General features: G+C 40.7%; 1 protein-coding gene across 2 annotated transcripts in view; it reads left to right on the forward strand.

Annotated features, from left to right (window-relative positions):
- LOC147103197 (grainyhead-like protein 3 homolog) overlaps nucleotides 1–12,895 on the forward strand; it is a 101,455-nt gene extending 88,560 nt beyond the window's left edge. For both annotated transcript variants that reach the window (XM_085962597.1, XM_085962598.1), the window contains exons 13-16: nucleotides 1,247–1,335; nucleotides 7,827–7,912; nucleotides 9,993–10,057; nucleotides 12,276–12,895. In XM_085962597.1, the coding sequence (XP_085818723.1) occupies nucleotides 1,247–1,335; nucleotides 7,827–7,912; nucleotides 9,993–10,057; nucleotides 12,276–12,390 (355 nt within the window). In that variant the 3' untranslated portion in view covers nucleotides 12,391–12,895. The remainder of the gene's footprint in view (nucleotides 1–1,246; nucleotides 1,336–7,826; nucleotides 7,913–9,992; nucleotides 10,058–12,275) is intronic.
- The last annotated feature ends 2,149 nt before the right edge of the window (nucleotides 12,896–15,044 follow it).

The raw sequence follows: 15,044 nt of genomic DNA on the forward strand, positions 1-15,044 counted from the left end.
CCTGATGTGAGACTGGAGGGAATAGTCTCACATTGCTTCAGTTTGATGGAGTGTGAATACAGTGCAGTGTCAAACCTGATTTTTTTTTATAATTCATTCTTGGGCTTTGGGCATCACTGGCAAGGCCAGCATTTATTGCCCATCCCTAGTTGCCCTTAAGTTGGTGGTGAGCCGCCTTTTTGAACCGCTGCAGTCGGTGTGGTGAAGGTGCTCCGACAGTGCTGTTATTAGGGAGGGAGTTCCAGGATTTTGACTCCGTGACTATGAAGGAACCCCGATATATATCCAAGTCTGAATGGTGTGCAACTTGAAGGGGAACATGGAGGTGTTGGTGTTCCCATGCGCCTGCTGCCCTTGTCCTTCTAGATGGTAGAGGTCGCGGGTTTGGGAGGTGCTGTCGAAGAAACCTTGGCGAGTTGCTGCAGTGAATTCTGTAGATAGTACACACAGCAGCCACGGTGCGCTGGTGGTGGAGGGAGTGACTGTTATGACTGTTTGCAAAGTCCTCAATAAATGTTTGAGAGAGCACAGATTCTCTCCCACCTGCTCTGTAAACATTTACATTTCTAAATTTAAGAGACAAACATGCATCCAGGTATTTGCAGAGCCCTCTCCTAAACAGGACAGTGAAAGTTGTAACCAGGCAGGAGTCAATCAATGTAAACAAGATTCTGCCCGGCTGAATCTGAACTGTAGCTACCAGTCTCAGATGGGTGGCTACAGTGTAAATGCACCCAGAGGTTGTTTTATCTGTCATGACACATTTGTTCTCTATTCAAGATTAAAGAGATACATTTTGAGACAGCCATCACCAAGAATAATTCATGTAGAATAGCAATATGGAATGGCCCATGGACACAAGCTATGGGCTGTATTTTGTGTAGTTCTGTTCTGCATTGACACAACAAAGAAAACCAATTTAGAACGGGTATTTCTGGTTGAATGTGATGACAAGGTCTGAGTTACATGTGGCCATTTACATGTGATGCTCAGCATATACCAACGTTGCCACAGAACAAAGGGATCCCAGAGGTGCAGCGGGATGAAGCCATTTAAAAAAATCAGATTTACTCGAACCATCTAAAATTACATTAGACGACAGAAATCTCAATTTCCATGTGTATATGTCTAGAATTGAAATAGATAATAGCTGTTTGAATTTACCGCAATGTGCCTATGATTCTATTCTTTTGTGGTATCAAACAGTATTGAGTATCACTCATCATTGTGTGCTTGAAATTTGCAGGTTCCCAATAAAGAGGGATAACGAGACACTATACAAGAATGAATTGGCGCCGCCTGTCAAACTGGCTAGGCCTTGTGAAGCAGAGAGAGGTACAGCATGAACAATCTTTAAGGCCCCAATTTTAACTTGGAGCGTGTTCAGAGCGGGCAGGGTACAGGGCAGGAGGGAACCCCCCCCCCTGCGGAGAGATGCTGTCCCCGCAGAGAGATGTTGTGCCTGTAATGTCCGTGTGTAATTGAGACACGGACTGCAGAAGTTGGTTATAACAGGTGTTTACTGAATGGAGACAAAACTGGAACTACTATACAAAGTTACTACACAGGCTTATATACAGGGGTGGTCACTACTGGTACTGCAGTATACAGGGGCTGCAGAATATAGTTCCTTCTTCAAGGTACATACACTACAATTCCTCCCCTTTTAGCTAAACAGTACATAACATTCGATTAATAATTAAATAACATATTTACAATTACACTTGCTATATACATTAGCTGAAGTTAATCAATTATAAATTCAGTCTTTGAGGAGGCTTCCTGATTCTGTCCGGATAACGCCTCTTTGGGGTATCAGGTTCTTCTGGCAAAGTTGATTCGGGATCAACGTCGTTGTTTGGTTCGTCTGCTTCCAATATCACCGATTCTGAGGTAGATGCAATTGGTACTTCGGTTTCATCATCAGGTGTATAGGATCGTGGTGTAGATTTGACGTTTCCAGTGACTCTAGAATCTGGTCAGCATGGCGTCTTACAATGCTCTCTCCAACGTCCACGGTATACATTAGAGGTCCTTGCCATGGGCAGATCGTTCCTAGCTGCCATTTCTCTGTGCGGTAGTCCCGGGCCAAAACTGGTTGACCTATCTTGAAACTCCTGGTTGGCCTTTCATTCATATTCTGAAACTGCCTGTTCTCCACATCTCTTCTGATGTTTGGCTTAACCAAATCCAAGTGGCATCTTAGTCTTCGATTGAAGAACATCATGGCTGGAGTTTGGTTGGTAACTGCATGTGTCGCATTCCGGTAGGCAAACAAGAAGTTATCCACCTTGTGTTGTAGGGGTATGTCTTCATTACACATTGCCTTGATAGCCTTCTTGAATGTTTGAACGAACCTCTCAGCCAATCCATTGGCGGCTGGATGATATGGGGCGGATGTGTAATGCTTAACACCATTGTTCTTTAAGAACCTCCGGAACTCTTCAGACACAAACTGTGGTCCATTGTCGGAGCAAATCTGTTCAGGCAGCCCATTTCTAGCGAATATGGTTCGTAAGACTGTGATAGTTTTTTTCTGTGGTGGTTGAGGACATTTTTATTACCTCTGGCCACTTTGAATGTGCATCCACCGCAACTAAAAACATCGAGTCCATAAATGGACCAGCAAAATCAATGTGCACCCTTTGCCATGGAGATGAGGGCCACTCCCATGGATGTAGAGGGGCTTGTGGTGGGGCGTTTTGGACCTTCTGGCATGCTGTACAGCTCTTGGTCATCTCTTCGATTTCTCTATCAATTCCCGGCCACCACACCATTTCTGGTCTTCGGAACTACTGTCCGTCATCTTTTGTACTTTCCTGTACTTTTCCTTAGTAGTCTTTTTGTTGTCATTAGTCTTCTTCCCGGACCTGCAAACTCGTGCAATGTGTCCCATCTTTCTGCATTGCCTGCATGTTTTGTCCTTGAACCAGCAGTCCTTCTGGTCATGGGTTGTTCTGCCGCAGCGATAACATTTTTCAAATCCCCGTGTCATTTCATGGGTGCCGTATTCCTGTGGCTTTTGCTGTATTTCCACAGCTCCCCTTGCTGCTGCTTCGTACGATACTGCCACGCTGAAAGCCTTATCTAGCGTCAGCTCTTTCTCCGAGAGTAACCTCTTCTGGGTTCCTTCACTCAGGAGTCCACAGACAAATTTGTCCCATAGGGTATCTGCCAGTCCTGCTCCAAACTGGCAGTGCTTTGATAGCTTGCGTAGTTCCGTAAGGTAATCAGCATTGCTCTCATCTTTATGCTGATTTCTCTTGTGGAATTTAAATCTTTCTGCTATCAGCAGCGGTGTAGGATTTAGGTGTTCCTGTAGGATATCAACAATTTCGTTAAAACTCTTCCCCATCGGTTTGACTGGAGTGATCAGGTTCCGCAATAGGCCGTACGTTCTTGCGCCCATTAAGTTTAGTAGTACCGATGCCTTTTTCTCATCGGCTACTTCATTTGCCTTGCAATATACTTCGACTCTTTCCACATATGTGGTCCAGTCTTCTATTTCATTATCGAAGGCAGTGATATTGCCAGTCTTCGGCATCTTGGAGATCTAAGATGGCACCTCCCGCGCTTTGCCTTCTTCCCCGATTGAACAAAATGGCGCCTCCCGCGCTTTGCCTTCTTCCCCGATTGAACAAAATGGCGCCTCCCGCGCTTTGCCTTCTTCCCCGCTGGATTAAGATGGCGCCTCCCGTGCTTTCTGTCTTTTCCGCTGCTGCCAGCGCTGTTGCTGGCATTTTTATGCCTTGATGGCGACGCCCTATGGTCTTCGCGCGCTTCCCCCCACGCTGCTGCCAACGCCGCTCTCCGCGGTCCCCGTGGCAAACTGCAGCTCCTCGCGGCTTTCTGTGCTTCTAACTTCTTTTTCCTTTATTTTAATTACTGTTCCCGTCGTCAGAGCAGACCCTATGGGACACTTTCCTCCCTCTTCTCGGGTCTGTACGCTGCCCGGCTTCGTAGCACCGGCTGCGCCCATTGTGCTCCACCCTCTCTCTCTCTCTCCTCTTTCCCGACAACGCTGCTCGGCCCCGTTGAAAAGCCACCCGATCGAGCTCTAGCCCGCCGCAGCCCAGGAAGGATCAGTGTACTACCTGCCACCAGCCCGATTAGCTGGAACACCATAGACTGGAGAACCAAGCCCAGCTTTCGCCAGCCTCTCCTGCAAATCTTCGAATTCGATGAATTAGAGGGCGGTTGCCCACGGTCGACGCCCGTTTCCTCTGTCTGTTTTTTTTCTTTTTTTCTTTCTTTTTGGATTTCTTCCTTCTGGCTTCGACCTCCAATAACTTCGCTTCAGGGATGGATCCCCGTGAGGTGGTGCAGAACTGTAGGTAAGTTCGGATCTGTTCGTCGCCAATGTAATGTTCGTGTGTAATTGAGACACGGACTGCAGAAGTTGGTTATAACAGGTGTTTACTGAATGGAGACAAAACTGGAACTACTATACAAAGTTACTACACAGGCTTATATACAGGGGTGGTCACTACTGGTACTGCAGTATACAGGGGCTGCAGAATATAGTTCCTTCTTCAAGGTACATACACTACAGTGCCCGGGACATTTGAACTCCCGGGTCTCATTTGAATAGTACAGCACCGGCAAGAGTGACATCGGGGCTGGTGGGTGGGAGCGGGAACTCTGGTGGGAGCCCGACACCACCAGGGACTCAAGGGAACAGTCTGCAACATAAAGTTAGTGCTGGGGAGGGGGCGGTGGTGGTGGTGGTGGTTTGAGAGGAGATGCCATTGCTGGGAGGGAGAGCCCAGGCCAGGGCTGGGGAGGCCCAAGGATGATTGCGGGGCCCAGAGGAGCACTTCTGTTTCTCCTGAGCCACAAATGAATCGTTGAAAAGAATCCTCAATGAAAATACTTACCTTGATCTTTTCCTGCCTCTCTGCTGAGTTTCACTAAGTCTGGCTATCAGTTTGGCCCCAGTCATCGGACTGTAACTTTTGAATGTAAAGTAGGACCCCGTCTGTCTGGGACTGGTGACCTTACTGTGCTTTTTAATGATGAGTTAAAGTAGTGTCAGACAGGAATGCATCACAAACCCCCCTGCCTGCCATTTTAAGGACCTGCGACAAGCGGGCTGGGTTAAAATACAGGCTTAAGACTTTCTCACTTTAAAACTATGGATTGAACAACCAATAATTTTGAAGCCTAATAACATTGTTTACAACACTGCCACAGATGGTAGCCCAAATGTCAGCTGTAGCACGGCAGAGTCAACAACGGTGGACTGTAGCTTCTGTCAGCTTTGAGCACCATGAAAAGAGAGAGTTCTCATTGGTGTTCCTGCAGGCGGCACCAACCCAAACGGCAATGTAATCAGAAACTGGGCTAGCTGTCAGAGGCAGGGTTGACCATGTATTCAGTGGCTTTCCTGCTGTACCTTCCCAGTCCAACTAAGTAGTTTTGTGCTCTCTCACCTATACAGACCTTCCTCAGTCATCGGGGAAGGTAATTAACCAATTAGCATGTGCTCCTCTAATAAGCAGCTATCTGGTAACAATGCAAGTTACTGATTAAAAGAAAGAACGTGCAAGCTGTTTATATTTGACTTGTGCCTTTTATTAACAAATACAATAAAAATCAGAAGGGAGTTCCAGGGTAACCATACAGATAACAGGTTTTGATGAGGACATAAGATCAAAATCTGTGGGCTTTGTAAATATTAGCTGGATCTCATTGTGTGTGTTACTGCCTTTTAATTACCCCTCTATATATTTAAAATAACTATTTTCTTAAACTGGTGGATATTATAAACTCCTTGCTTTTAGAGCCCTGTGAATCAAAGTAATGATGCAAGCAAGTGCAAAATATTGTAGAATTATACTGCTAGAAGATAGTCACAAAGCTCCTAAACTATCTACCAATGGTTGTTCCAGAAATACCTTGATTAGGTGAGAGTCAAAAAGTTTGCTATCTTCAAACAGATGCAAAATTCCAGAGAGATAAATCTGATGCCATATAGTGTAGTAGTCAAAGGTAAAAATGGGTAATACTGAGATTCAAGTCCAGAAAAAACAATATTTCTGGCCAAAGTAATTTGCAGCTCTTCCATCCTACCCTATCTTGCATGCACCCTGAACACCTCAGGAACTGCAATTGTCTAGTTGCCCAGAAAATAAATGGATAGACAACCTTTCTTTGGGGTTTATGTGGCATCTTCCATCTTATTTTTAACACTTCAGGTATAGTAAGGATACGTTGCCAGATATGCAACCAGTGACATCACTGTGTGGCTTACACAGTGATTGTGGGGAATTAAGAGGACAAGGAGGCTCCTGTAATCCCAGCTGCCACCTAATTTTCAAATTTTGGATGAAATGCACTAAACTGCTGTAGTATGCCATCAAATTGATATTAATAAAAAGTGTGATTAAAAACCTTTAACAAAGAATCTGTTCACATCAACAATGCTTATATATTGCGTGTATTTGTAAAAATTCTCGACATTAAATGTTGCAAGAACTACTTTTCATAAGAACCTAAGAAATAGGAGCAGAAATAGGCCATTCGGCCCCTCGAGCCTGTTCCGCCATTCAATAAGATCATGGCTGATCTTCTACCTCATCTCCACTTTCCTGCACTATCCCCAAATCCCTTGATTCCCTTAATATCCAGCTTTGAGGGGCCCACAGGCAAATGTTTTGGGACTTGATGAAGATTTGTTAATGTCAGGAATCTCCTCACCACAGTGGATTGTATTATATTTTGGTATCTGTTACTGGGATTTAATGTCACCATCTTGAGTTCTGTTCCACCTGTGACTGTTCCTCTTGGTTGGTGTGTGAGGGTTAATGTGTCACTCTGTCTTCATAGAACTCCTGTAGAAGTTTCATAAGACTTTATCTTTGTGAGAGATCATTATCGTCAAAATTTAAAACTGCTCAAAACTGTAATATTGTAATAAAAATATATTTTCCCACATGAAAAATGGAATAATTATTAAAATATTTACTGAAAATAGATCTTGCCTTGCTTTTGTATATCTCCATTAGTGCTGTATCTCACATGTAAAGTAAACAAGGAATTAATTAAAATATATATGCCATATAAAATATTTATGAAATATATGTTCCAAATATTCAAACTACAGTATTCTATAGATCTCCACTCCAGATTATTAACCTTTATATTTGTTACCAAATTGCAAATGTAGGAAGTACAATTCATTTTTTCAGTTTTTGAAGATTACAGGATATAAAGAGCTGTGCTTTGTTTTATAATCCCTGTTGGTTTTAACTAATGAATAATAGATTCATATCACTTAATATAATCTTATACATAGGTGAAAGGTCAGCAACAAAGCTCCCTAATGGTGTTATTAATTCATAAGATTGTCTGTCATAAAAAAAATATTTATTAGGCATGGTTGAACCCTATGCTCATGCAGTTTGGATTTAATATTGGATTAAAATGAACTTGCTGCAGTATACAGTGCAGGTTCATTATTGGATGTATAGTGTCAAAATTAATAGAACTGTGCACAGAATAAATATATTTCCATTGCGCATTTAGATAATTTGTGTCGTAAAATATAGAAAATCACATAAAAAATATTACTGAGACATTGTGCAGTTTTGAAAGCTGTTGAAGCCAATTCAGATCTCAAATCCTTTCGGCTTTTTAAACTTTAAATCAACAGTTCTATTAGCAATTCTATAATTGTCTGTGAATGTGTCAATATAACACACTGAGACAATGTTCTATTAATACTGGCTCTTCACTTTGCATGGTTTTTCTTGGCAAACTGGATGAATAATGAGCAAATGCAAAATATAATGCAAATAAAAACGTTATCTATATTCCTTTTCTAGTGTTATTATATGTGCGGAGGGAGTCAGAAGAAGTTTTTGATGCCCTGATGTTAAAGACTCCTAACCTTAATGGATTGAAGAATGCTGTAAGTATCGTATTATTTACTTCTCTTTATTGAATATCCTGTTTCAAAATGTAGTAAGATAAAATGGGAAAAAAATCAATATGTAAGTTGTTGCATTTCATAGTATTAAACTACTGCAGCATTTTCAGCAAATTGAGCAATTTCATAACTGTCTGAATCTGGCTTTGTGGGGCAGCCCGTTTTACATCTCTCCTATGGACTTCAACGGAAATAAAAATCAGGAGAAATGTTAAATGGGCTATCACCCCTTTTATACAATTGCACAAAGTCTGAATTACCCCTAGTGATACCACCAGTTATTTGCTTTTAACCTGTTCCTGTGACGTTGATAAGGCTCGGAAAGAGGTACATAGTTGGTGACAATGGATGAGGCGGGCAGCATTGCTCAGCTGTCACATGATTTTTGCCCTTTTTTCTTACTGGTGCTAAAGAAGGCTGTGGTAGGAGGTTAATTCCACTCAAGGGATATTTCAATATTAAAATTCTGTCACCTCTGCAGCTGCAGAGAAATCCTGATCTGTGGAACAGTAAATGTTCCACCATCACCCTGAGGGAAAAGCTTGCCTCAACTTTATACAGAGGCCAGCTGTTCAGAGCATCTGTGTAGGATGACCATCTGGATACAGAATTCAACTAGCATTCACACTGACAATAAAAAGTAATTCAGTGGGATCTTCCTAATGACTTAGCAAATGTATTCAGTGAGTAGCTGAGCCAATATGACCAGAAGGTCCCTGGTTTGTGCTGAGTTAGCTGATCTCAGGCTGCGTGACTTTACAAGCAGTACAATTGGCTTCAGTGTCCCTGAGTTAGGGAGGAGTAAATTGACCAGGATTCCAGCTCCTGATTGTTAATCAAGTGACCTACTAGAAGTGTGTGGGTATGGGTGTCGGGTGAGGACAAGATCAGGCTTGGCTACGTTGGTGAAGTATCAGAGAGAGCTTGGCAGCTGTGGAACTGCACCCAGCATGAACTTCAGCAGAGAGGTGGAAGAAAATTGCCATGAAAAAATATGATTCGGTGTATATACAGTATATTTGGAAAGTGGACCTGTCTACAAAAATCAGCTGAATTCAATTGGAAAGTTTTTTGTTATGGGGTGAAATTGCACGGTGTAATTTAGCATATGAATGTGTTAACATGTTGCTCTGCCTGCTATTTTAATGAGGGCATTAAACTTTCAAATTAAGTGCACTCACATTTTAATGTAGCACACTGTGATTTCCCCCCATTAAATAAGGGTTTCACAGAAATCACAGATACCCCACAGTGCAGATAGAGGCCATTTCGGCCCATCGAGCCTGCACCGACACATATCCCACCCGATCCCCGTAACCCCTACACCAACACATATCCCACCCTATCTCCGTAACCCCACGTATTTAGTCCCCCTAACACTAAGGGTCAATTTATCATAGCCAATCAACCTAACCCGCACATCTTTGGACTTTAGTTTCATTAGCTTCTCGCAATCTGTGTGTTGTGAAAGACTCAAATATAATCGGCAACCAGTTTATTCAGGACTTCTTTTATCACCTGGTGATAATTTGCTCGCCAGCAACAACTGCAAGGTTGTAAATATTTTGATTTCTTTCATTGCTTTGTATTTTCTTCACTATTATTATTTACATGGCAAACACACCCATTGAACTTCACAAGAAACATTAAAACTGTTATAGAGAAATTGCCACAAGAGAGAAACTATAGAAAAACAAGGGTAAATTCACTGACCCTGAATCCCAGCAACAGACTGAGCTTGAAGAGAGTGTAGGTCAAGGATGTGGCTGTTGGGAATGTAGGATTGGTGAATATCCTATAGTTCCATATTCTCATTATTTGTTTGTATTGAGGTTTTTAACCATATTGCTTCATTTAGGAAAAAAGTATTAAAAAATATATATAAGGACTACAATGGACAGTAAAAGCCTCCAGTAAATATCATGTGGTCCTTCTTTCCCATGTTTCAACCCTTATTAGGACTCACTAATATAAACCTCGGAGCAGAGTTGACCTTCTGAGATACTTGAAGCAATTTTGTTTGACCCTTTTGACAATTGCATTTTTGACATTCTTGACCTAGATCTCAGAGAAGTATGGGCTGCTCAAGGAGAGAATTTGCAACGTTTACAAGAAATGTATGAAAGGGTGAGTAATTGAGCAGATTTTATCTCTTTTGGGAGTGCCTCATTTACACGGCCACATTAGTAGCAACCCCTAGTGGGCTGGTAAGTACACAAACTGGAGTCATGACCAGTACAGGAACTCTGTTCTTAAACTGTGGGTTTCATACCAGACACAACTCTGAAATCAAGATAATTGCAGTTATTGCTCGTCTCCATGGAGTGACTCTCCCTTTTAGACAGCAGCGGAGTGATCACACTCATCATGTACATGATAACTAAGCTCTAAGGTTTGAAAGTGATACATCTTATTATTTTCAAATGGAGTTTTCCAACTCTGAGATGGTATAAACTGAGCAGCTCTGATATTGTGAGCAATCAGTAGTTGGAGTAATTTAATTAGCGGTGTGGACCCTCATTTCAGCAGAAGATCTTGGCAGGGTCAGTTCACTTGTGGCCTGAATCGTTTATTCATTGGCATGTGCGCATTTCTGGGTACATAGATATATTTGCACAGTTAATGGCTGTGGTAAAATAGGCAATGACAATGAGCATGCACCAGAGGTGAATCTGCTTCTCATTTCCTGCCTCTGAATTTGTACCAGTATCTATTATGCAGAGTTTTTACACTTGATCTTAAATAAAAAGGTCTGGAATGGGATAGTAATTGGTGATAACATAATAAATATGAAGGGATGGGACAGAGAAGATAGAGACAGTCTGTTTCCAGTGATTGAAGGGTCTAGAATGAGGGGACAAAGATATAAGATTAAATGTAAGAGATTAAGAACAGAGAGCAGGAGAAACCTTTTTACATAGAGGGTTATGAGGCTAGGGAATGCACTACTGGAGTTAGTAATTGAATAGGTTAAATGGATGGTTGAAGGAAAGAGGGATAAAAGGCTATGGGACCAGGGCGAGCACGAGATGAGGACTACTACTTGTGTGGAAGATAATCACCAACACAAATTGGTTAGGCCAAATTGCTTGCTTTAGTGTTGCAATTCTATTTTAATAGAATATTTTAATTTCCAGTCAGAAATTTTTAAAGTTCACCTCACACCAGTTGTGCTGCAGCCAGTGCAAAGCCATAGCATTCTCAGACTATCTCCTCAAGGTGGTGTTGCACCGCTTGCCAAAATTCTGTCTCGCTGACTTTACTCCTAAATTATACTACACAGTTTGTGTAGGCCTAAACTGCTTAACATCAATGCAAACTATAGTACACTGGGAAGGCTCATAGTAATCATGAAGTCTGGAACTGGTGCTGGTGTTCCTTTTAAAATGTTTTCCACTCATTTATCCGCTGTATTTCTGGAAAGTTGTTATATTATTACAATACTTCAAGGTGAATTTCAAAGGTTATGTTTGTAATTTTACTTGGAAGATGCATTTTTTTTAACATTATCTTCGTTGAATTCTTAAATTTGCATCTTTTAATATGTGCTCCATTCATAGAATGACAAAGATGACACATTTTTAACATTGAGCAATATGGAGAACAGCATCTCTTAAGCCTTCCTTGAGGTGTTTGTTCAACCCAATAATAAAAATGTCAATGTCAGAGCCTACATTAACATTAAAATAGACATGATTTTTCTTTTTAATATCAGAGCTTTGCAAAACAAAAGGGATAACAGCTGAATAAGAGGAAATGAATATGCGCAAATAGTTAAAAAAAACCTTGGAATGTTTGTTCGTGACTGGATTGGAATGTGGCCATTGCTGATTTGAACACTGATTTTGGTCCTTGTCAATGACTCAGCGCAAGAACTCAAAACAGGTGTTCCCAGTTCATGGCAAGGAATTTTGTATTTAAATTTAGAAACAATAAATATTGTAAGCTAGTCAGGTTATTTTAGCCCTGATTTTGAAAACAAGTTGCAACTGGTTGTGACACAGATAGATTTGCAACAGCTAGGGATGAGCTTTAATTCTAAGCCAAGCAGATTGGACGAATAAATTGCAAGTTCAAAGTGTTCTTCCTCAGAGGACAGGAAGAACAGCCTATTGTCTATGCCACCCCGTGGAAGCATGTCTCCTATTGGCTCATTAAGGAATAGCATTAGCACTGGTCAGGCCACTTTGCTGTCTCATATAAAGGAGGTTTCATAGGCGATTATCTCCACATGAGTCATGTAGGGAGAAGCTGTCCCTTATGGCGCAGTTTTTTGAGGCTCAAGAGCTTTGACCACAATTATTGAGCTCTAATTGACATTCGTTTTCCATTTCCCCTCCTACAGAATCTTGGTAAACATGGATGATAACATTGTGCAGCATTACTGTAACCATGCTGCATTTTTGGTGGAGATAAAGGACATAAGTGGAGGCTGTCAAATAACACTTAAAGAGGTTTAAGGATCCTCAACATTCATGGACAAACTCAAAGGAGCCCAGAATATAGGAACAGAACAGGAATCAGCCTACCTCTTCCTCTTCTCTCAATGTACATAGACTATTGGCTGCTTTCAATATTTGGACCTAAGAACTTTGCGCCATCACTCTTTTCCGGCCAGGTGTAAAAACTAGCTTGTTGAAGCCAAGCATGAAGAGTTGAACATTATCATATTTTTAATCTGCACTTGTGTTGGATGAAGCCCAGTGTGTCACTGAAGCAATCTTTTTTTTCTCCTTTGTTTATACAACTCAACTTGTTAAATCTCGGATGTCAAAGTACTACATGCTTTCAGCTCTGTCTGACATAAATTCTTATTGACTCTTGGACCATATACATGGAATCACTAGCCAGCCTATGTCTACTTCAGTGTAATCTTAGGATTATTCACCTTTTTCTGCAATTTACATGTCATTTTTTATTGCGATTTCAACCTTTTTCAGATTTTTCAACAGGTTTTTCAATATAAGGAATGGCAAATAGATTGCTATCAAACGCTTTTATGGTGCTCATGAAGTATGTGGAAGAATTCATTGTTCATATGAGAAAATAAAAAAACTATTTCCTTTTTTGGGGGACATTGGCTCCATGATAATTCAAAAACCATTTCTTTCTTGAAATATTAGTCAAAGTGTATGGTTTCAAAATCACATCCTTCCCTGTTACACATCATGAATCCATGACATACTTCCCTAATGCTTCAATAGAGGAAATATTCATGTATAATCATTTTAATGCCACAAAATGGTACCAGGACCTCCTGATATGATCAATGATTTCCAAAATCTTTAAAACTATCAGCATACAGAGGACGTGTGTGTTTTAGAATCATGGTGTGCTGGTATCATATCATGATTTGAAACATTAAAGCATTGTACTATGGATATGTATAAAATATTGTATCATAGATAAAGGGGAAGCAAACAATGCTGAGTGACCTAGCATCCCGCAGTTACCAAAATATTACTTGGGCGGCTAGGTTTACAATATTAGTAGCCCTGTTAACTGCCTACCTTTTTTTAAAAATCATTTATCATGCATAGGTTCTTATTTTTATAGCAAGTGTTCTCCGTGATTGTCACATGGCAAAATAAGGCAAAAAAGCAGTGTTTTCCAATGCAGCAAACTGGGAAGAGCACTGGTTCCTATTAGCTCATTGTCTTGGTTTATAACATTTTTACTGAGCTTCCAAATTTGGTGTGTAGGTTGCTCGACAAACTACTTGCGGAAACCTTACATTTCTATGCCTGAAGATATGGTAAATCAAAGCGATTCAAGTTTTTGATTTACTAAACTATAACATTTTAAATGTAGCCTTCTTGGGGTATATTTTCCTCTCTTCACTAATGTTAGTGAGGACATTTACTTGAGTATAAAGTCAGAAATATGCTTTATACTCAGGCTGACGCTTTCACTAACATTAGTGCACAAAGGCAAGGAAATATTTTGATATGCGTTGTCTTGGTTCATTTTCTGTTGACCTTATTGTGATTATTATGGGGTTTGTGTATCGTGATATAGTCAGTTTGTGATATCTATTAGTATTGTGCTCAGGATCTCCGCATTGTGAAGCGTATATATTGTACATATAAAGAGTAAGGCTCAAGTATCAACAGTGTGGTGATGGACATTTCATGTTTTCTTTGATGTTTTTCAAACTGCAGGTGTAGTCTCAGAATGCGTGATATATTTTTGTTATCCCACTGTAATGAATTAGCATATCTGGGGTAACAATCTATAATTGTAGCTTCTTGGATGTCATAATAGATTCTTAATGACGCAGCACAGAAGCTTCACTGCCAAATTCCTGTAAAAATTTCAACTGAGTAAAATGTAACTTCTTTAAAGAAACTGTTTAAGTTGATGCATTCCTCATCTAATGAGGGAATTAAGCCTCCCACTGTGTCTGTATGCCATTGCCATTTTTTTCCTTCTCTTGGGTGTTCACAGAGAGGCAGTCTTCAAAGTTCACATATTCTAAACAAACGTTGTCTTTTAAACTTTAACTGTATAAAAGAAAATGTATTTCTATCAATCTCCAGTGTGGTGCATAAATGAGTAGAATCCTATTCCCATCTTCCTCGTACCCCCCATCCCCTCTTCCTCCTTCACTTATTTTCAACAAATGAAAAAGCAATGGGTACCCAGGTACAAAATGCTGATCTATTCCACTCCAGGGAAAGTATATATAATAGGTTCAATGCAAGAGTCCATTTGTTTCTTGAAGGAGGAAAAATGATTTGATACTTCTAAAAACTAGCATTGCCTTAAATGATGAGGTCTAGTGTTTAAAAACTTTAATTTTGTATGTCTTGTGCTAATTAACACTAATTAGTTATTTGCACCAATGCCCATTCTGAAATTTGCGCAGGACTAGTCACAGTACCAGTTCTTAGCAACGTGGCTGGTGGTAGTAATTGTGTTTGGGTGGGGAAATAAATAGGGGATATATTTCCCAAGGTGAGAGAGCAAAGTGCTGTTAATCTCTTTCTTCCTTTCAGTACTTGGGTCAAATGTCTGCACTGCTTCACCAAAGGGAATATTCTGTCCACTGACAGAAACAATTAATGGCAATGGCAGACATCGGCAGAGAAAGCATCAACAGTTGGGAGGGTGA

The sequence above is a fragment of the Somniosus microcephalus genome, chromosome 20 (genome assembly GCF_052327205.1).
Source record: "Somniosus microcephalus isolate GS21.2 chromosome 20, FLI_Smic_1.0, whole genome shotgun sequence".
Classification (NCBI taxonomy): Eukaryota; Metazoa; Chordata; class Chondrichthyes; order Squaliformes; family Somniosidae; genus Somniosus; species Somniosus microcephalus.